This window comes from Gymnoscopelus microlampas (genome assembly GCF_963454915.1).
Source record: "Gymnoscopelus microlampas genome assembly, chromosome: 7".
In the NCBI taxonomy this organism is placed as follows: Eukaryota; Metazoa; Chordata; class Actinopteri; order Myctophiformes; family Myctophidae; genus Gymnoscopelus; species Gymnoscopelus microlampas.
This window is the reverse complement of record NC_139944.1, coordinates 12,405,912-12,428,792: the sequence shown is the minus strand read 5'-3', so window position 1 is coordinate 12,428,792 and position 22,881 is coordinate 12,405,912. Positions and strand designations below refer to the sequence as shown.

The 22,881-nt window shown below is 42.2% G+C and overlaps 1 protein-coding gene across 1 annotated transcript in view; it reads left to right on the top strand.

Annotated features, from left to right (window-relative positions):
- Nucleotides 1–6,511: 6,511 nt before the first annotated feature.
- c1ql4b (complement component 1, q subcomponent-like 4b) overlaps nucleotides 6,512–22,881 on the top strand; it is a gene marked incomplete at its 3' end in the record, with an annotated part of 17,357 nt that continues 987 nt past the window's right edge. Inside the window, exon 1 of the mRNA XM_084062172.1 lies at nucleotides 6,512–7,054. Within this exon, the coding sequence (XP_083918298.1) occupies nucleotides 6,515–7,054 (540 nt within the window). The 5' untranslated portion in view covers nucleotides 6,512–6,514. The remainder of the gene's footprint in view (nucleotides 7,055–22,881) is intronic.

Below are 22,881 nucleotides of genomic sequence, written 5' to 3'. Positions count from 1 at the left end.
GCACAGGGATGAGTACAAAGAGTGTACGTATACGACACACACAGGCTGAAGAGAAGCAGGCCAAAGAGGAGGAGTATGAGTGCAGGGAATATGCAGGGTGCAGAGCAGCAATTCCCAACCTGTGGGCCGGGACCCACTGGTGGGTCGATATTGCAAGTGGGCCCCCAAATAATTGGCAACGTGCAAAGATTTGAATGACGATAGAATGTTTTCTGAATGGGAAAATTAGTTTTTTATTGTGATACCGATGAATAGGAAGTTATAAAGTGTACTATGTTAGTTCCTTTGAGCCATGCCAGAACACTATAGATTTATCGATCATTAAAATAATGAGCACGCCCGACCCATCTCACCTCTTAAGCCTCTTAAGTGGTCCGGTGGGTGGGCCGCGAACACTTTCGAGATTTTCAAGTGGGCCCTGATCCAGACAAGGCTGAGAACCACTGGTGCAGTAATATGCAGGGTGCAGGGAAGGCTATAAAAGCACAGTGCAGGGTGCAGGGAATGAACAGCTGGGTGCAGGTTGCATGGAATATGCATGGTGAAGTGAATGTGCAGGGTGCAGGGAATATGCAGGGTGAAGTGAATGTGCAGGGTGCAGGGAATATGCAGGGTGAAGTGAATGTGCAGGGTGCAGGGAATATGCAAGGAGAATGGAGAAGTGAGGATGAGATGGACCGGTGAATAAGGGCCAGGGGGTGGGGGGTGGGAGGGCTTGCAACCAGGAGGGAAGAGGGGATGGAAGGAGAGGAAGGGAGGGAGAATGTGGAGAGCACAGGACAGATGACAAATTGTGATTAATAGATGGGGTCCGGGGCAGCAGTGTGGAGCGTTACTCATTAATAGAGAGAATTAGAGAGGCTGTGCAACTCAATCTGCACACTGTCACTTGCAATCAAGGACCATAATCAGATCTGCACACAGGCAGAGCAACATGTGCAGATGTGTGCGTGAGGTATGCATGCAGACTGACACACACACACACACACACACACACACACACACACACACACACACACACACACACACACGCACAAACACGCACGCACGCACGCACGCACGCACGCACGCACGCACGCACGCACGCACGCACGCACACACACACACACACACACACACACACACACACACACATACACACACAATTGCACAACCACATACACATGCACAAACACGCACGCACGCACGCACGCACGCACGCACGCACGCACGCACGCACGCACGCACGCACGCACGCACACACGCGCACACACACACACACACACACACACACACACACACACACACACACACACACACACACACACACACACACACACACACACACACACACACACACACACACACACACAGTGCCATGTTATACACTGACAACATGAATGCATGACATATTTCAATTACCCTCACTACCTCCATCTTTCCCCATGTTTCTCAATGTCTCCCTCCTGCTCTCTCATTCTGTCTGTGACCTATGAGCTTTTGGGTCAGGTTAAGCCCTTTCCACAGTCATTGATTTGGTACACTGTTGCGCATTGCTGTGCAGATAGTTCTCCTGAGATCCTCTCCCCTTGCCCTATACTGGTTAATAGGGTGGTAACCTCTCTGATCACATGTTGCCTCACTGCTCATGGCCCGATTGGTTTACTGTCTGCTCTATAATAACTGCTCTATAAAGGACCTCCAGCTCGATGATTACCTTTATCTATATACTGTACTCCATATAAGTGCATTATGATTAATACATGGGGGATGACTCATTCTGTGTGATGGAACTCGTTATCCATTTATACCCAGTCTAATTACCCATGCAGACAAAGCTGTTTTTATTGCGATTGCAAACATAATCTGCAGTATATGCGTTCACATTCACATTCTCTTGGGCTTGATTCAATAGCTTTTGTATGTGGCCGGGTCAGCGGACCTCCATGTAAATGAACAACAGCTTTGCTCCACATGGGACTTAACCCAGCAACCTTCTTCCATCCTTACGCCTCGCTGTAAGGCCAATGTATCAATCATTACGACACAGTAACTCAGACATGTGAAGGTCAGCCGAACGGGTGAGATATGTTACAGACCGGGTGCGTAAGAAGACAAGGTCTAGCCTATAGCACTTAATTGGGCATAGAACATATGACGAAAATATGTTTTGGGGGAATAATTTAGCTTACTGCAAGTAAAGGCAAGCTGTGCATTAATACTAAAACATTTCGTTATAACATTTTTAATTTTTTCCACCTAAACATAAGTTACAGAGATGGCAAGGATGATAGTATGCAGTTCTGCTCACACATAAATGTAACAGGAAATACAGATGCTCATAGATGGATATTACTACTGTATATCAAGGGTTATATATTCATCGACTTGATTAATATTTTATAGGGCTCTAAAAACCTCATTCTCTCTAAACTGTCCTCCCCTGTTGGCGATAATAATTTAAACGTAAGAGGGCTCAGAGTCAGCAGTGTTATATAGCCTACATGTAAATTAAGCCACACGAGCACACACATGAGCTTGCTCACACACGAACAGGCACAATATAACAATATGCAATAACGTGCAAGCAGATATTATACAGTATATATATATATATATATATATATATATATATGTATATATATACATATATATATTAAAAGACAAACACATGCAAAATTCAGAATACTCTTTTGCTTGAACTTTAATCTACCAATTTCTGCAAGGCAGACTTTCTGACAAGCAGCAGTTATTTTCTCCAAATGCAAATGTGACCAGAGGCTTGCCGTCTGCCTGCGGGCTGAGCCGGTTGACAGTATGCATCCTGGGGAGTGATCTATTGATCCATATTCAATATCTGCTACACTCTCCATGCTCTGTAAAGTTGGGAGATGAATAAATAAAGAGACAGCTGACAGTACATCCAAGTAGTGTAGCCTACTTGCCACAAAGGACTGAAACAGTTTGCTTATACTTGCACCTAAATGCCCCCAAAACTGTATAATCAAATAAATAATCAACATTTAAGGCACGTTTAAAATGTATTTGACATATGCTGATGATAGCTGATGCTTTGTTCATAAACTGGTGAATATTTACAAAACATCCAGCTATGAATGGAGTAGTGTAGATAGACAATTTTGAGGTTGAAATCATTATATTAAAACTTGGATAATATGGTTGAAATGCAATGAAGATGACTGCAATGAATGTGAAGAAAGTAGGCAGAGAGAGAGAGAGATAGAGAGAGAGAGAGAGAGAGAGAGAGAGAGAGAGAGAGAGAGAGGAGAGAGAGAGAGAGAGAGAGAGAGAGAGGTTGTCAGTTGCATTGTGTCTTTCACCACTAATGAGGTCTGAAAGCTGCCTGGTAAACATAGACATTGACAATGACAACCACACTGAAAACACCACGCCTTCTCAACCTCTACTCTCACTTTGTCAGGCTGCATGATGTCTGTCCGTCTCAAATCAGTAGCCTATCGGTGTGATTCAATATGTCTTCATCTGACATTGAAGATTCGACTGAACAACACCGAAAGCAACATTTAATCCAAGCTCTTAATTGTTTGCCCATGCAGGCTACAATTCCACATTATCCAGTGTCTCGTAGTAGTCTAATTTAGGCCTAGCCCTACTCTAAATTCGAAAAACAATTATGTAAATCCCGAGATAGACCTACGCAGTTTAATGCCACTCATAAACAGTGGTGTAAAGTAACTAAGTACATTTACTCAAGTACTGTACTTAAGTACAATTTAGAGGTCATTTTACTTTGCTGGAGTATACTTCAGATTTTCAGTGGCTACTTTTACTTCTACTCCACTATCTCAGAGTCAAATATTATTCTTTTACTCCACAACAATTATTTGAAAACTTTAGTTTCTTTGAAGATTTTTTATTTTTATTACTAAATACACATTATCACTTAAGCTCTATATATATTTTGGCTATTTGAAAATAGACAATTTACAAGCTCACAATATGTCGTGATGTGACGCGTTGTGAGCTTGTAGATGGGCTATATTCAAAAGAGTTTTACACAGAAAACTTGAAATGGGACATTCGCATAATGAGTACTTTTACTTTTTGTACTTTAAGTACATTTTGATGCCAATACTTTTGTACTTTTACTCAAGTAAATTTTGATTACTAAACTTTTACTGTAACAGAGTATTTCTACATTGCAGTATTGGTACTTTTACTTAAGTAGAAACATTTAGTAGCCTATAGGCTACTTTTTCCACCACTACACTGCTCATAAACAAATCTTAAGTATTTGGGAAAAACGGGGCGGGGGGTAGGGGGGGTGTTGATTAAACTAGGCTGTAGGAGGTTTAGTCCGTTGATTTGTGAAAAGGTCACGGTCATAGGATCATAGGATGGGACGGTGTGTGTGTGTGTGTGTGTGTGTGTGTGTGTGTGTGTGTGTGTGTGTGTGTGTGTGTGTGTGTGTGTGTGTGTGTGTGTGTGTGTGTGTGTGTGTGTGTGTGTGTGTGTGTGTGTGTGCGCAGAGAACTGAAGGGAGGGCGGGAGAGAAGATGCTGAGGAGAGAAGAACAGATCCTACAACAAGTGAGAGAACTGTTGCTGGTGGCGATCAAGTCGCTCCCAGCATGATGTTAGGACCGCGAAACTCCATAAAAGTACTCGTTAGAATACGTCAAAGTTCACAAGGACGCGGAGAATGATATTTTAATTTTAAAGGCTATATTACACGGGATTTCCGTCAACGTTGCTGCTTGGACAATTAAGGCTGTTTAAGTGACCGCATGTTTATTTGTCGTATACGGACATGTCATCATACCTATGCAAGACTCGGCTGGAAGATACAAAAAATAACCGGATACATTTTTTTTCGTTAACAGATTTGTTACGTACAGTAGCGCAACTTGACCGTGACAGTCATAAAGGATTTTTCTCTGTAGGCTACAAGAACAAACATTCCCGGGGCATTTAAAACCTGCATGTATGTCCACGAATAAGATCACTGAGCAGAAGAAATTAACTGGTAAGTCTTTGTATTCTTTTTTTTATTTTGTTATGGAAAAAAAGGTAAAGTTAAATAGGCTATAGCCTATAAGAAAGTCGTTGTTTCTAATCTTGCAACTATCTTTGCATGTTAAACTCAGTAAATTCAAATAAAGTATTTAAATTGTCTTACAATTTTGAGTGCATTACATTTAAGTGATTTAAATGTTTTAATTAGGCATAGGTATTTAACTTAATGGTCTATGAACCGCACTCCAACACAGACAATAGCCTAATAATGATGATGATGATGATGATGATGATGATGATGATGATGACAAATTACGAGTGCTAATCCTTTCAATTAAGGGTTAGTTGTTAGGGTAAAATAGAAGTTTATAATACTGAATGTAAATGTTTTTTTTATATATAATTTGGATTATATCACTTTAATTGAATACATTTCCAATGTATGCAATCAATTCAATAAGTAGATATTTGATGATAAAATCTTTATGGATAATTTATTAACTGAATACAAAAATAAATGGATCTGATTTTGTTAGTAGCCTATCATCAATGCTGATTTTGTGATTGTGTGTTTTTGTGTGTGCGTGTGCATGTCTTCCCTTTTCCTTCAGATTACTCCATGCATTGAGGCAGTGATTTGAGATGTTCCACGTTTCATCAAAACCAATACAACAAGATTGTCTGCTCCTCAAATGGAATGCACACAGTCATAATTTTCTCTGTCCTTTCTGGTCAGAGTGTAGATTTTTATGCCATAAAACCCCCCGTAAGTGGAATTAAGGAGTCAGAGAGATATCGAATTAACGCTCTCCAAACAATAAGCAGAGACGGATGAGTCCTTGAACATAAACACAAGCAAGGAGGTGAAAAGAAAAGACCAGAGATTTGACAATTTCTCTCTCATTATTGGACAGACAGTTCAGCCCCCTCCTCATTGCGTGGTGGGTGAGATGGACTCCTGTGGGAGTTCTGTAGACCCCACCTGACAGCTCTCTGCCTGAGCAAGTGAAAGATACTCAGTGGAGCTTGTGCTATTACACAGCCAGAAGAAAATAAAAATAGATCTTGATTGGGGAATCAACATTTCACCTGTTGTGTCCGTGAAAAAACAAACTACAAACAAGTCTTTGATTTATAAATTCATGTCATGTTTAAGGCCTTCAAACTTTTAAGAAACCACAAACAAATAAATATTGTTAGGGTTAGCCTAGAGAAATCACGCCAAAACCAATACGCTAACCCTATGGACAAACTGAGTGCATTGAACACAGAGGAATGGAAAAACCTGTGTCTCACTCACCTCAATTTACTTTTTTACTGACTTTAGCTTGAGACCTGCCTGGCGCATCCCTAGTGGTGCCTTTCCTTTTTGACCCCACGCCATCACCCACCACTTCAGTTGCTTAGTTATTGCCTACCCAGAGTTCAGTCTGGCTGGCACAACCATCCCAGCCAAGGGGGAGGAGGACTTCCTCACGCTGGCTGCCTCCCGGCTAAGCCGCAAGAAACGTGTCATTGGCGCTGGAGTTGGCGTGGCCATGGTACTGGTTCTACTGGTGGCTATCCCCTTATTGGTCCACACCACGAAAGGGGGAGGGTCCGGAGGAGGGGGCAGCCATTACGAGATGCTCGGCAGCTGCAAGATGGTGTGCGACACGTTCACCCCCCCACAGGGAGAGCTGTCTTCCGTCTCCCCTCAGCCCCCGGACTTCGCAGGACGAAGGGGCAAGCCCGGGTTCCGCGGGACCCCCGGACTTCCTGGGCCCGCCGGGCCCAGGGGCCCTCCCGGAGAGCCTGGGAAACCCGGCCCACCAGGCCCCCCGGGGCCCGGGCCGGGCGGCTATGTGCCCTCCTTCTACAGTCCCAAAATTGCCTTCTACGCTGGCCTCCGGAAACAGCATGAAGGAAGTGAAGTGCTGAAGTTTGATGATGTCGTCACCAATGTAGGGAACTACTATGAGCCAAGTACTGGAAAGTTCACCTGCCCTCTGCCGGGCATCTACTACTTCACCTACCACGTCCTGATGAGGGGGGGTGATGGCACCAGCATGTGGGCTGACCTGAAGAAGAACGGGCAGGTGAGACTGTGGTGTGCGTGTGCGTGTGCGTGTGCATGCGAAGTGTCATATCTCTTACTTTTAATATTTTGGACTGAATTTTTGTTGGGACTTTTGCCACTAAACCCTATATATCTATTGTACATTTTGGGTGATAATATTTTGATGCAGTTTGTTAAGTATCAATATGGGTTAATATGTGAGCAGAACAGATTTTAAACAACACCAAATTAGCAGTGCAATAATTAAGAGAACGTGAAGTCAGGGATATGACTCATAAAAATGCATGGAAAAGTAACTCATAACTAATTTCTATTCGGTGAGAGTAGAGTTAGTGCAGAATAATCTCAATTCTGATTTGGATAAGAACTATCAACCCCTGTTTAATAATGCAACATCGATTTTCTCTGGATATTGTCCGAAAGCTTTCATGAAGTTTCACAAATGCAGTAAGTGATTTGTCCTTGGGGTCAAAGAGGAGTGTGAAGGCCAGAGAGAAGAAGTGCTTCCTCTAAGTGGACGTGGAATATAACATTTTTAACATTCCTCCAGAGTTGGGCAGCAGGAAAGAGAGAGGGGGACAGTGAGAGCCAGAGAGAAACACACACACACACACACACACACACACACACGCACACGCACACGCACACACACACACACACACACACACACACACACACACACACACACACACACACACACACACACACACACACACACACAGAGGCACTGACAGCTAAGCAGGAGGATAATGATCTCCCAGTCTCATTGGAGTGAAGTCAAAATGCAACAGCTGGCTACTGTCCTCTTGAGGCTCTCCGATGTTAACACTAATAAATAAACAAGGAAACAAACAAATGTCTGAAAACAACCTTGGGAAGCTTCCATCTGGAGATTCATGACAAGCTGAGAGAATTAAAGCTTCACTCTGTTGAGGAGCTCTGATTCTGACATGTGCGATGCACAACACAAGTGTGACATCCTGGGGATTACCAGAGAACATGACAAACTCACTGTGCATTGTTGCAAGCCAAGTCAAATCAGGCAGAGGGTTTGATGGTAGAGTGGATGTTCCCCTACACATAATTTACACGCTACACAGAACTACAGCAATGTGTTACTGAGCTGACAATGACCCTGCCTATACTGGGCTACTGTTTATTCATGACTGCTGTGCATTGATGATTTGAATCGTCCTCTACAGCAGTGGTTCTCAAACTTTTGCATGTCATGGACCCCCAAAATAATATGTATTTAGCCGTGAACCCTCATCAGAAAACATTTTGTGCCAGTACCCCCATACAGGATTTGTGCTATTAATGTTTCAAAAAATAAAATAAATAAATAAAAAGGGTTAAAGAGGTTAATTCTTTTTTGATGCTATAACAAATTTTGCTGGGGACTCCCTGGGACCCCCTCAAGTAGCCCTGGGGGTCCCTGGACCAGCAAAGATGCAGCAAAGATCCTCGGGTCGGATTTGAACCCGGCCATGCAGCTGCGGGAAGGAATATAGACTTATTGATGAGGTATGCACTTAGGTGTTCAGAGACCCATAAACATTTTGTTGAAAAAGAGAGTAGCTTTAAGACCATAGCAAGGGCTAAGGTTAAGACCTATATACTTCACCGTACAAAGGGTTGTGAGATGGTAGATCTATTCGTTTTTGCAATTTTTGAAGAATTGATCTTTAAAATATAATCAAATGTAAAATAAAATAGTCTGTAATAACGTCCAAAATAGGGACTGCCAAGTTTAAAGTGGTTAATGGAGATGGATGAACAGTTGTGGAGGAAGAATGGCAACCGTCCCTAATAATATGGAGAGTGGAAGAATGCTGTTTCAAAAGAAACCAAACAGAGGCAGATATCTGGCTGATAACAGTGTTATATTTCGGGAAAGTATTTGTGTAATTCCATAATGGATTTAGGTTTATTATACTTAAATTAATTTGATAATCTCCTGATAAACTGAACCTGGGCCTGTCTTGTGACTTAACAGGTCTGCAAAAAATGTGATTGATTTGGCTCCCAAATCCACTGATTCAAAAGGACTTACCATATCTCTGCTATCGAGCAGAAACCAGCTAACTCCAAAATGTTCATTTTTCAGGAGAAAAAAAAGTGGAGCTAGGAGGTTTTGTTTTTTTGTTTGGTTGGAGGTCAAAAGGGGGTGGAGCCTGGAGTCAGCAAAACCAGCTAACTCCACCCCTTTTGGTGGAGTTAGCTGGTTTAGCAGAAAGTTTGAGGATCCAATGTTAGCTGGTTTTGTCAGAAGCGCTTTTTAATACTTTTCATTGGTTCAATATTTTTTTTACCAACACACAGGGTGTTCAATAGCACTGATTTATGGAAAGAAATGCAAAAGCGTCAAGATGGAGTTAGCTGGTTTCTGCCCGACAGCCAGGGCCGCAGCCATGGGTGGGCCTGGGTGATAGAAAAAATCGGTAAAAATAGGAATCAAATAACATAACCCTAACCTAACCCTAACACCGAAATAAAGTAACAAATAAACGCCCAAAATCCGCCCAAAACGCATGCGTGCCCACCCACTCCTGCATAGGCCCAGCCTATACTAGCGTTCTGGCTGCGCCACTGCCGACAGCAACGCTATATAAAGTGCATGGTAAAGAGGACAGACTGGAAGATTCCAGATATAATTGGGGGACTTGGTTTGTTGCGTGCCATCGCAGTTATTGTCATTCCTGTGCTCTCCTGCTGTTAAATCTTTCATAGCCTTTAGATGAGGTCTTGTCCCCTCCACCTGTGCCCCCTCCCTCTTTACACACACACACACACACACACACAGGTTTTTCTACCCTGCCTTCTAACTTGGCCACTGGCTTCATGCCCATTAATTATCTTTTCCATCAACTAAATTATTTAACCCAATTCAATGCTGATCTTGCCCTCACAGTTTCACTCCACTCACTGCATGGAGGTGGCTCTATGCTGTGAATAGACAAGTGCTGTTACAGCAGACTAACCACTATAGGGGTCAATGAGGAAAGTACAGCCTTGAGAGAACATTGTAAAGTGTGACCAGTTGCTCCATTCAATAAGATGAGCAATCGTCATTTGGTGGGGAATTTGTGCAAATGGTTCACATTTTTTTGTCTTTGTTTATTTTAGTGCTCATAACAATTAAATAATAATGTATAGGCCACTGTGAGAATTAATGTAAAATGTCAACCAAATGTCAACCAAAATCCTTTGGTGTGTGTGTGTGTGTGTGTGTGTGTGTGTGTGTGTGTGTGTGTGTGTGTGTGTGTGTGTGTGTGTGTGTTTTCAAGCATTGACAGACACTCAGTTGAGTTGATCCACAAGGCGTCAAAGGCAGCTGAGATTAAGACAGCCTGAGGAGAGATTACTGTAAAGGTAGACAGGCCACAGACACGTGGGCCAACAGAGAAATCAAGGAAAGAGAGGAAGATAGATGGATAGTCAGAGGAGAGCGGACAGAAGGAGCATGAGAGAAAGCTGTAAGATTTCTGACTGGAGCAGATCTAGGTAAAGCACACACAAAGGGTGAGCGGGTTTAGAAGATGAATGAATGCAATGAAGAAAAACTGTCCATCACAAAGCAACTGTAGACAACTGAGGTTCTGATGCCCATCCATTAGTGGATGCATGAACATACAGTATGACTAACCTAACCCACCACTACTGTATTCTGTGATCTGGTATGCATGAACTCAATGAGACAAATCTTTTTTGCGTTTTCATGTCCTATAAGTCATCAAAAGATTTGTGGTTAGGTAAATGACCTTTTCAAAAGATTCATAATTTACAGCTGATATATACAGTACTTTGCCCTTTACCATGATGAGCAGTGAATGAGATAATGAATATTTATAGTTGGCTCAATATGGGGAATGTGGTCAGTTACACCCTTTCCTTTTCCTCTGGTGGTGTTGAGTTCAGCACCTACAGTAGTGTTAGGATTTTAAGTTCATACTGGAGCCACAAACCACCAGGAAACAAAGTTGCAATCAAATATCCAGTTTATTTTTAGCCGGATAATGATGAATAGGGTTGACATTGGGTTTCATGATGATGCCATGGTTCTAAACAAAGACACAAAGAAACAAATTATAATATCATGTCAGATAAAACGTCAAACATAAATATGGCCTTTAAATCATGTTATATATTAAGGTATATCATCAAAATAATAATAAGCCAAGTATTTCATTTACTAGAATTTACATAATATTAAGCATCTAAATATCCAAATAACTCAAGCTCATCAATTCTTAAATATAATCATATAATCCACATCACTAGAAGTAAAACACTGGAACTTACATTATACCAGGTTTAACATACGCATGGACAGCACATGGCAAACACAGGCCAGCTGCATGTGTTTTGAACAAAGGACAAGGGGGGAAATGGGAATCCAGTCCTGCTTTTATAGTGGGAGGAAGTGAGGTCACCACCACAGGTACCAGTCTGAATCCCATTGTGGTGTCTCCTTGTGGAGTGGAGGGGAAATGAACCTTGCAGTTTCTGACAAGTAGCATACGCTAACATCTCATCCTATAGTCACTATAGGCTTTATTTCACTATGGAGGATGTGACTGGTGGACAAAACAACACCTTATTTAGCCCAGTAAAGCACCCTGTTGTGGTTGCTTGGCCTGAACAGAATTAAACTAGAAAAGTGCACTCCTCTGAGGGCAGATCTCCAAAAGGCCTGGTTGCATTCCCAGGGTTGTGTCAGTCGTGGGGTGCAACCATTATGATGACACAAGGAAACATTTGTTTTTACAATGTCAATTTACAAATACCTTTTCAGTGCCTCATCTTTGAATATTCACTGGAAGTACTCATGTAAACCACTCGTTGAATACATTGAAGAATGAGGATATATGTTTTTTTGTGTTCATATATAAAAGCAGTTAAAACAAATAGTAGTACAAGTAGTGCAGACCCACTCCAGGGAGAGGATATAATGAAATAAAGACGATTTCCAGGGAAGGGCACTTTCCCGTTTTTGAGTGACAGCAGTCCATTACTTTAAGAGGTGAAAACACTAATAAGCTAGCAGTCAGTAAGTCTATCAAATATAGACTAAATATGTAAATATGTCTATCATAACGTACTCTAGTGATGTATAGCAATACAAAAATATCACAAATAGAATTTGCCCACCCAGATGGTACCGATTTGATAAATCGGTACCATCTGGGTGACAATGTGTGATTCAAATTTGGATGCCAAGCGTAGCCAATTGGAATGGAATATGAAAATTCCGACTTTAGTTTAGTTTAGTTTATTTGAAAAGTCATAACACAAGTCAAGGATATGACATAATAAAGTTCAGGACTTATTTCCATTGTGGTCCTTATAAATTGTGGTACATCTTGATCACATGACTCGAGAGAGAGAGAATGTGTACAGATTTGTGTGGGTTTGTTACAATACTCTGTTGGAGTAGAAGTAAAATGTTTATTTTGAAGAAAGTTACGCAAAATGGCAGACAAATCTTGTCGGTTGGAAATGGGCGGGGCCTATATGGGAAGTTACGTCATGATCAAAGGAATCCAGGGAAAAAAACATTTGATTGTATACCGTTACAGAGGTTTAGGCCCGGGCCAATACATGAAACGGCCTAGTTGCAACTTGCAACCGCTTGCAACTATGCGTTGCAAATCATTGATGTGGACTGAGCTTTACTCTTTATGATCTGGATAATGTCAAAGTCAGAGGCTGCTAATTACAATATTTCAGATAAAGGATGTACCTCATGTCAGTCCATTCAAATGGAATTCATGTTTCCTTTTTGTCTGTGTGCTGTTCTTTGAATCATATAACTATTTCAGAGGCTGTACTTGTTCCAAATATAATGATTTCCTCGCCTGTTTTGTTGGGCTTTTATCTTTCTTGCACACACAAACAGCGTTTACATGATGATTATATTTCTGTTCTAATATCTGAGACCATTATATTCTGCACACATGGATATCTCTCATCTCCATTACATCATTACCCTCCCGCAGAATACTGAGTCTGAAAAGTGTTTTCATAAGAACAACATTAAGAAAAGTGTATGTTGTGGCAGCGATAAGCGATTTCCACCACAGTGTTCATTTAACGTGAAGGTAACACACTAGGTTTACACTAGAGTTAAATTAACACTACTGTGCAGCTATGTGAAATGTGTGCATGTTTTGAAAGTACATATGTGCTGTGTGTGTATGGAGTTGCATGTGCTTTTGATGACTGTAAAATACAGCATGAGAATGATCTACATTCAGGAAGTCTAAATTCAAATATCCAGTCAGTGATAGTGGAATATTCAATTAGATGAACCCAGGCTGTGCTTTGGATTATGCACTGCAGGTAGAGCAGTCCACAGAAACCCTTTTATATCCAATTAATGAGTGCCTGACATGCCCTCAAAGGTTTCAGTCTAAAGCCAATTAAAGACTTTCTAATCAACATTGTGACACGTGTCATGGAAAAATGTTAGCATTTAGCACGCCAATTAGGCCGTAAATCTACAATGCTGGCTAAAGGTTTTGTGTTCAACTCCATAATGACAACAAGGCACCTTAGCCTGCTACACACAGGTAGAGAACCCTAGCTAGCTTTTATAAAATGTGCCATTTCCATTGCCATTCCTCTTTTTGTAGAGCGCTCTCCCCAGTCCACCCTTAGTGGTCCCTCAGGTGAGTTTAAAAGACCCCTCTCAATTGTCTCGCTCCGCTCTGAGAGGTCTGTACATCACGGTGAATGAATCCTGTCAGTTTTATTACCAGAGGACCAAGGCAACACTGCAAGACAAAACAAAGAAAAAAAGAAAAGAAAAGAAAAACAGACATGGACCGCCCACCTCCCCAATCTCATTTCTATTCCCTGAAAATAGGCTCGGTTGGTCAGTTTGTTATCCAACAGACACCCCCCCCAGCCCCCCCCCCCCCCCATCACTCAAAGCCCCCCCTCTAGTTTGGCTTCCCTCACCCAAATCCTGTGCTCAGACTGTTAAAAGTGCATGCAGCTGTTCATTCCACTGTGTGCTCTGTGTTACCTACCACATCCATCAAGCCTGATATATAATTTGTCGTACGACAGTGTCACTCACCGAATCTACAAGCTCACAAAGCATCTCGACACATTTTGAGGAGGCAGATCAGTTATTTTCAACAAGCGTCACTGTCTCATGATGGACAATAAATTTAAGCAGCACTTACACCCCGTCCCCTTCCTTTCTTCTCACACAACGGCCTCTTATACTTTCTGCCTTTCTGAGACAAAGTTTATTGTGGACATCTGTTTGAGTTATTCATTATCCAGACTACTATAAATGCACAAAATGTCTATCCGTCTGTGCGTGTATGCGTCTGTAGTTCACATATCTCGAGAGCCGTCTCACCGACCGACTTCAAACTCGCCCTGTGCTGCAATGTCAACCCGAGGAAGAGGGCCGTGCCTGGCGTCGAGACGGTCGGAAAGGCAGTTGTCCAGAATCCGACCGATACGCCTGTATAAAAATAAATGGTGAATGGTGCATTTATATTGCGCCTTTATCCAAGGCAAATCATAGACTGGGTATAAAAGGGGGCCAGACAGACAGAAGGGTATAACAGGTATTGCCTAACTGGGTATACGGTAGCCATGTGTTTCCAAAATGCATCGTTCCCGACTTGCATTGTTCCTGAGTAGGCCGGTTGGGCACCAGCCTAGTTTTTTAAACAATGCTTACAAACCATTGTCCATAAGGATAAGATGCTAACAAAAAGAAAAAAAGGGTAAAAAATAGGACAAAATCATAAAAAAATACAGCCATCTCACTTAAGCTCCCCGCACTCGCATGCTGCATTGTCTGCCAGGCCCCACTTCTTCACAGATGTTTTGAAGAAGCCGACCCCAGTACGCAGGTGGTTCAGCGGGGTCCATTGTTGGTGTGCAAGATCTTCTCCTTTGACGCAGTCTCCTGGGACTCAGATGTAGCGGTGGATACGTGTGGGCCCAACCGACTCCCACTCCTGCTTCCAGGATGCTGCCAGCCATGCGTTTCTAGACAGGTCCTCAGGGATATAGCTGAGCATCTCTTGTGACGCCTTGTTGTATGGGTGGTGGGATTTGAGTCTGTTTGGAGCCAATGCTGTCGTAGTGGCGACATGCAGGATATGCCAGTCATGTGTCTGAGCTTTCCTTGCTAAAGCGAGGAAAGCCAAGGGGTAATTCCTGCTATACTAGAACACTGGGGTGGGCTTCAGACAGCCAGTTATGATCTTGCAGAAGCTGCAGTTGCCACCTGCAAAGATAGGCTGCCAAGATGCCCATGTTGTGGTTGAGGCCATCTTCCATCACCTTCCATGTTGGTCGTCACATTAAAATGGCCTGGTCAACCGCAAAACCATATTTTCTGGTTGTTGTTTCCAGTAAATCGTACATATAGATGTTAAACAGCATCGGTGAGAGAACCGACCCCTGTGGAACACCGCCCCTCAGTCTTCTGAGCTTGCTGTGCTGGCCATCGCTGGTCTGTAGGGTGAAGCATCTCCATGAGTGGCTCTCCATGATGACTCAGCAGATTCAGGTGGATAATTAGATAATTTAGAATGAGTATAATGGACACTGTAATCTCAAACATCTCAGAGAGGTTAGAGGCAACCATTTCCCAGACTCTGGCCACTGGAGGGCATTCCCAGAATTATTATTACTAGACCATACCCGGTCGGCGCAGCGCATCCGTGGGGGGATATGCGCACATGATCTGGCAACCCGGGAGGCAGTTTGTCCCATAGCTGGGCAGCCGCAGCTATGGGACGACATTCTTTGACACAAAAACGCTAATAAGAAGCTGAGATTTGATGAAATTGAAAAACGGGCTTCACAGTTAAGTTCAGATGGTAATGGTCAATGTCTGTGTGCAAAATCAGAGCAATTGGTCCAGGCAGTGGGGAGAACCGGGTAGCTTCACCACCACCACCACCACTACAAACGCACAGAGGTTACTAGAATTATAGTAGGATAGTAGGATAATAATATGAATTGTATTATATTATGTAAATAAGTACAAACTACCTTCATAAAACACAGAGTTCAAATGAGGCCAGCAATCATTTTCAATAAACAGAGCTTCCTGGGAGTCAAATACACTCTATGTATGAAATTAAGATATGATTACTTTACTAGTTATCATGATTATTAGCATTATGTTGGACCATAATCCAGGAAAGAATGCAAGCCCCCTGTCTCCATAAATATCCACAAGTGTATGAACACCTTTCTCTCTCCAACTGGAGAGCTGAATAGAATGTGCAGTTTGGGCACCAATCAACAGTCTGGTATTATTACATATTGGAGAGTATGAGTCTCATGCAATACAGTCACACAGTTTATCTACCACCTTCCATACAGAGAGTAATTGCAAAACAATGGGGCAGAATTTACGATGACACTGAGTAATGGGCAGATGAGAATATAGAAGATCTTGGACGGAGTAGGGATGCACTAGACTAGACCCTTTTACAGAGCCCGTCACGACACCGGTGACTCATGCTGAAGCAATGTCACTAAGGATCTATGCGTAAAGGCCCAATAGTGTTTAACATTTGGAAGAGCAAACCACCAGCATGTCTTTTCCACCGCATTGTAGAGAACTTTATGTGTGGTTGCTTACTTTGCCATATACATTTAGTTATAGCTTGTCTGTACCATACTCCAGTACTGGTTTGGTTGTGCAAGAGCATTGAACTAAATACATTTTCTAAATTATTGATGCTGGCAGCGAGAACCATCTATCAAAATCAGAAATAATTTTGTTGAGTGTGTAAATTCTATGAATCGAAGGGAACATTTCTATCTCCAGATAGGTAAAACGTTTGACAACTGGCTTGACAAATCGCTGAATTGATCATCGCCTGGTTCAGAAGTAAGGGAGCAGATTTCTGCCAATTTATTTTAAACCCAGATCATTTGTACAATTCAAAGAATGAAACCAACCGCACACCGTCTTCACTTGCTCAATAAAGAGAAAACATTTAAATAAGGATGCTACGTTTCTGTCAAAGAAGTTTACCATAATGACCCCTTTGCCTCCATCCTCTCGATATGGCAAAGGGTTGAGCAGTTCCATGAGCACCACACCACAATAAAGCGATACTAAAGATCGACCCAAGCACTGACCATCAACATGTTCGAAAATGCTATTCTAGGCGATCAAAGATTTGGGGCACCATGTAAGAGATGCAACAGCCTCCTTACATTGTCTGAGACCAGCATGGATTTCATAAAACCCATCTTATCGCCATGTACTAGTTTCGTCATGTAGGTGCAGAGGCAGCAATTGGGCCAAAATCTTTAAGTGAAAGAGGATTACTATAGCACACTCTCATGGGTCTTTGCATTTTGTAAGAAACAAGGATATTAAAGCATTTTTCACATTTCAAGAATGAACCCTACTGGCAACAAGGAATAATATTTTTATTGTGGCAGACATGCACACAAACACCAAACCAACACATAGGAGGAAAGCAGGTTTTCCTGTATAGGTCCGCCCGACGCATGCTGTGATGTCTCTCCTCATCCGCTAATCAAACAGGCCGCTGCAATATCTATGAATGAAGGACCAATCAAGGGCCACAAAAGGCGGATTGCCGTCCAATTTGCCCTTCTACGTGTCCCTCTCCGCTTTAAGAAAAAAGGAAAAACAAATTGCCATTGAAATATGAATTTTGTATTATGTCACACATGTTTTTAGAGGCAGCTGTAGCTGAGTGGGGAGAGAGGCCGTCTGGGAATCGGAACATCAGAGATTTGGCCGCTAGCTCGCCCAGTCTATGTGTGTCTAGCCTCGGAAACCCATGCCTTTTTTTTTGTTTCAAAAGAAAAAAAGCCTGGGAGAACCTTGCAGGAACGCTGGTCTTAGGACCTTGTTATCTCCTAACCAATCAGGCGCTGGAATCCAGCGCCTGGGTTTGGCTCCGCCCTTCAAGACCATCGATTGGGCTCGTTCTTTCAGTCTAATGTGTGTCAAACTGCCCTTGAGCAAGACACTTAACCCCTAACTGCTCCATGGGGAGCCGTATCAATGGCAGCCACTGCTCCTAATATTTAGGATGAGTAAAAGTACAGTATTCTACGTATGTGTAGATGAACAACAACTAAAGGGGACTCAATTATTAAAAAACAAGGGCATACAGCAGGAAGAATTAGTGAAATTATTTTAGTCTCTCTCACTTGTTCAGTCTCCCTCTAACCATCTAACCACACTTGTTCCCTCTGTCTCTCACTCTTCCCTTATTAAATGTTGCCCCTCTAATGAAAAGTGCTGTCAGTGTAATCTTGTCTATTGTCCCACGGGTCCTAGCTGTTTCCAACGGTGGCACGTCAAATCAGGATGGCATTGGTTAAACAGACAGAAATTCACTCCCTTGCCGCTATCAATCTCCACCGCTGTTGACAATAATCCTGATTTGCCTTTCTCTCTCGTTTTCACTTCGCCAGGCCCAGTTCCCCTTCCCTTGAGGAAAACAGGGTTTCACTCTAATTGTTATTGAAATCCCCAGCTGAGATCCAGTGGTGGAAGAATTGCTCCAATTTTTTACTTAAATAAAAGTAGCAATACCACAATGAAGAAATACTATGTAACAAGTCCTAATTAAGAATTTTGCTTTAGTGAAAGTGCAAACGTGTTGGCATCAAAATATACTTATATACCAAATATACCAAAAGTAAAAGTACCCATTATGCAGAATGGCCATTTCACAAGTGTTTTCAAGTTTTCACATTGCGACATTGTAGATCTGCGATTTCTGAATAGCCTACTGTAATTATGAAATAGGGTTTAAGTGGTTAATGAATAATCATTTAACTCTGTAAAGTAACTTTTAACTGAAGCTGTCAAATAATTCTTCTAGGCGAGTAAAACGTATAATATTTGCCTCTGAGATCCAGTGGAGTAGAAGTATAAAGTAGTATCAAAATGGAATTACTCAACTAAGAAAAAGTACCTCAAAATTGTACTTCATACCACTGCTGAGATCTCCTACTCGGTTTAGTTGTGCCACACTACACATTAGCAGATTCACTTTATATTGCAAGATGCTTGAACATTATAGATCATATTACTCACTATTCCATAAATTAAATCTACAGCTATACATGTTTATATGATACCACCAAATATTCATTATCTCTGCCAGGCCAAAAAGGCCAGGGGCAGAGATTATATTTGTGTGTGCGTGTCGTGTGCATGCGTGTGCACGTTTGTACATGTATGCACGTACACTATCACACACACAGTGTGTGTGACTGTGATAGTGTACGTGCGTGCATATGTGTGTGTGTGTGTGTGTGTGTGTGTGTGTGTGTGTGTGTGTGTGTGTGTGTGCCCGAAGCTAATCTTGCAAACGGTTGGACCTATCAGTGTGAAACCTTGTATGCCTGGCGTCAGTACGCCAAGGAAGACACTCATACAAAATTTGTTTATGTTTGGTTATATTTGGTATTTGGTTTCAAACTATGTACAAATATCTCTAAAAGACTAAAATGTCCCGGTTTTCAACATTCACTACCAAATATAGTCCCAGTTTTCACCACAGTTAAAATAATACTGTGTGTAGTGTATAGTGCCGGGGAACCAAAGGCAAAGACACAGAGACAGGAATAGGGGTAAAAGGAATTTTATTAAACAATAACGTTACGGTGGGAGGAAGTCCTGCGGAGGTGAGAGGGTTTTTGTAATCCAGGGAGTAAGGAAGTGGAGCGCTGGTGGAGAAGGCTGAGGAGCGTGGATGGAGCTGGGAGACGCTGGGTTTTAGGTGGAGGGAGCCTGGAACAAAAAGAGACAAAGGTTAGCAACAAACAAAAGTAGCTTTAGAGATTCACTCAGGAACACTAGTAAACTAACAGCCGGCAACCACAGTAGTTAATATCCAAGCAGCGGGCATCGGTTCTCAGCAGCTTATATCGGCCAGCTCCTGATGATGGTGATGTGGAGCAGCCGGGCTGATTAGGACCCGCCACACCTGTGCTGGCTGAGGGAGACGCCCGGCCCTTGCCCTTATATGGCGTGCAGGGGAGGGACCAGGGACGTGTGGCACAACACAATCACTGCTAAAAGAATTGTTCCCCATCCTAATGAAAACACCAGATGAGAATGAAAAATTAAATGGTGAGCCAAAATAGCAGATCTACAAGCTCACAATGCGTCACATCGTGAAAAGTTTTGAGCTTGTAGATTGGCTATTTTCAGATAGATTTTCAGTGCGGGTCCTGGTTTGGGGTTTTTCAAATATGGTCACCCTATGATTAATTGTCATCAACTGAATAAATTATTTTGCTAACTGCACAGTTAACCAGGTTTAATTTGATCAAAATAAGCCTTTTTTATTTCTCATGTTAGCAAATAAAACAAGCTTATTGTTGATCAATCGACCACCAGAGAGCTGCAGAAAATACCAGGACACTATGTTATGACCACAAAGCCTCCTTATTCACATTCTGGATATTATTCCCATGAGGCTTTTGACAGTTTTTCTTTGGACAGCACCTGACTTTCCACGCACTGAATGCACTCCAGCATGCTGAATTATTCTGATAGCCTCCTTTCATACTAAATATAGGGGTAAAATCTCTATAACTCTTGCAATGTACAGCATATTTTCCAATCTGAAACATAAAAAAACAGACAAAGACAAACAAATTGTTTTTATAGACATGCACGTGTGTATGGCCGTCTCTGCGAGCATGTGTCGGATCTTATACTGACCTGCTAGGTACTGCTTCATGGGCCCATTTGACGACTATAGCCCTACCCTGCTGTACCCCATTTATTGTGATTGTATGGAGTTATTGAGGAGTTGGAGGAGCTATTAGGGAGCGAGCTGCCATGGCTGTTCGACCACCAATTACCGTAGCCCTGTAGCTTGCCCTGACGCATCTGGAGTTTGGGAGGCGATGGTGGATGGTAGTGGGGGGTGGGGGGTCTCAGGAGACCTGCCACAGCAGCACGCCGTTAATCAATCCGATTTAGACCGGACAGGGACACGCTTAGCCGCCGCTCCCGCCAACACTGCCATGGCGGGGAGAGGAAACGTGTGCGTGACCTGCATCTCATTCTGTGGTAAAGGACAAAAAAGGAAAAAAAAGATGGATAGATGGAGAATGAAGAGATAGCGAGGGGGGGCTGCGAATGAGAGAGGGGGTGATGGTAGTGGGGGGTGAGGTGTAGAGGGAGAGACAACAATTAATGGAGTGATGTGAGTTGAATTCAAATAAAGGGGGCGTATTGATTCAATTGAGTCTTTAGGAAGGCATGGATCCAAAGATGATAAAAAATTGTGGAAACATTAAATAATGATTGAATTGATGAAATGGACAAAAGCTCATTATGGAGAGGAAGAAGATGAGAGATGGTTGGTTGAGTCTTATTTGGTATGTTCAACTGATCATGAGGAAGGAGGGGTAAGCTGGATGACAACTGGAGATGATGGAACATATCCTTAGCTAGGCCCAGACCCGGGAAGAGGGACAAGGATGGAGTGTGGGTATCATATTTGCATTCATTAATATGGATGTAGTTGTGTACTCTCTCTATTCTAGCATTAAATGGATCTTCTGCCTGAATAGTCGGTTACTAACCCAATGATGGTGCAATTTATTATAAGCCAGTGTGCTTATTAGCCACAGGAATAATTCACAACTCATTCAATATAGTGCATGTTTTACAGATCATTTGTGAACACAACATTGTGTGGTTGAATACCTCCAAGGCAATGGCTTTAATAGTCGCAAATTGTTGATCGATGAGCCAGAAGCAATGCGAGGGATTCAACAGAGAAGAAAACAAATTGCCACATGTTAACAGAATTAATGCTTAGTCTGGGGTTGAGAATCTGCTTGTGCATAACACTCCTCGTACAGTATATCTTCACTGTCGGACAGTAACCTTGTATCCCCATATCTTTTTATATTTTGATGCCCTATTTTATACATTGTTGTATGAGAGTGTTGCTCAAAAGTAGCTTTGCAATTCGAAGCATTGTGAGCTTGTAGATCTGTTTTTTGTGTGCTATTTTTTTTATTTTTTATCTTTGCCTGTGACATGACATACCCAAAATAGGGACACCGGGTGAGAATGGTTATCTCTGTCTGTGGGTTTTATTTAACTGTTTAAAAATAGCTTGTGACTAAATAATAACTACATTGGATACTGGAACACATATTATTTTTCCTGAAAATTATAATAATAATAATGATTATTATAATAATAGCTTGAATTCCTATTGCACCTTTCACAAAACCCAAGGACACTTTACATCAAAAGTCAATGAACAACCAATGAAACCAATGAAACGTAACATACAAGTTTTGCGAACGACAAGTGACGAAATACTACATTTGATACTCATTGTGTGCGTTCAGTGTGTGCATTTGCCGTAGCTACTTCTTCCCATGTTTGACAAATGAACAGGGGAATGTTATGGTGAAGCTTGTCTTCTCTGACAAAATCAGTCCCTATCATTCTCTCCTCTGCAACAGGTGGATGGGGATGAGGTGTGTGCTCTGAACGGTGGCTTGAGGTCAAAGATCACTGCACACCTCATCTCTCTGGCTGATACATGCCCACTGGACAGGAAGGCCTCTATACTGATGACATTATACCATGAACTCGGAGTGAAACAGCAAATAGAGTGAGATGATTGTAGACCAGAAATGGAGTCGGGAAGGTGGAGCAGGTCTACGATTGTGTCATGGTAGAGGCGTAAAAAAACCCACAAACAGTGACATTTATTATGACGATTGGAAACAAAAAATGTTTAAAGACGGGGGGAAAAAGATGTACTGAAATAGACAGTGATAGAGAGAACAGAGAACAGTACTGTCGATAGC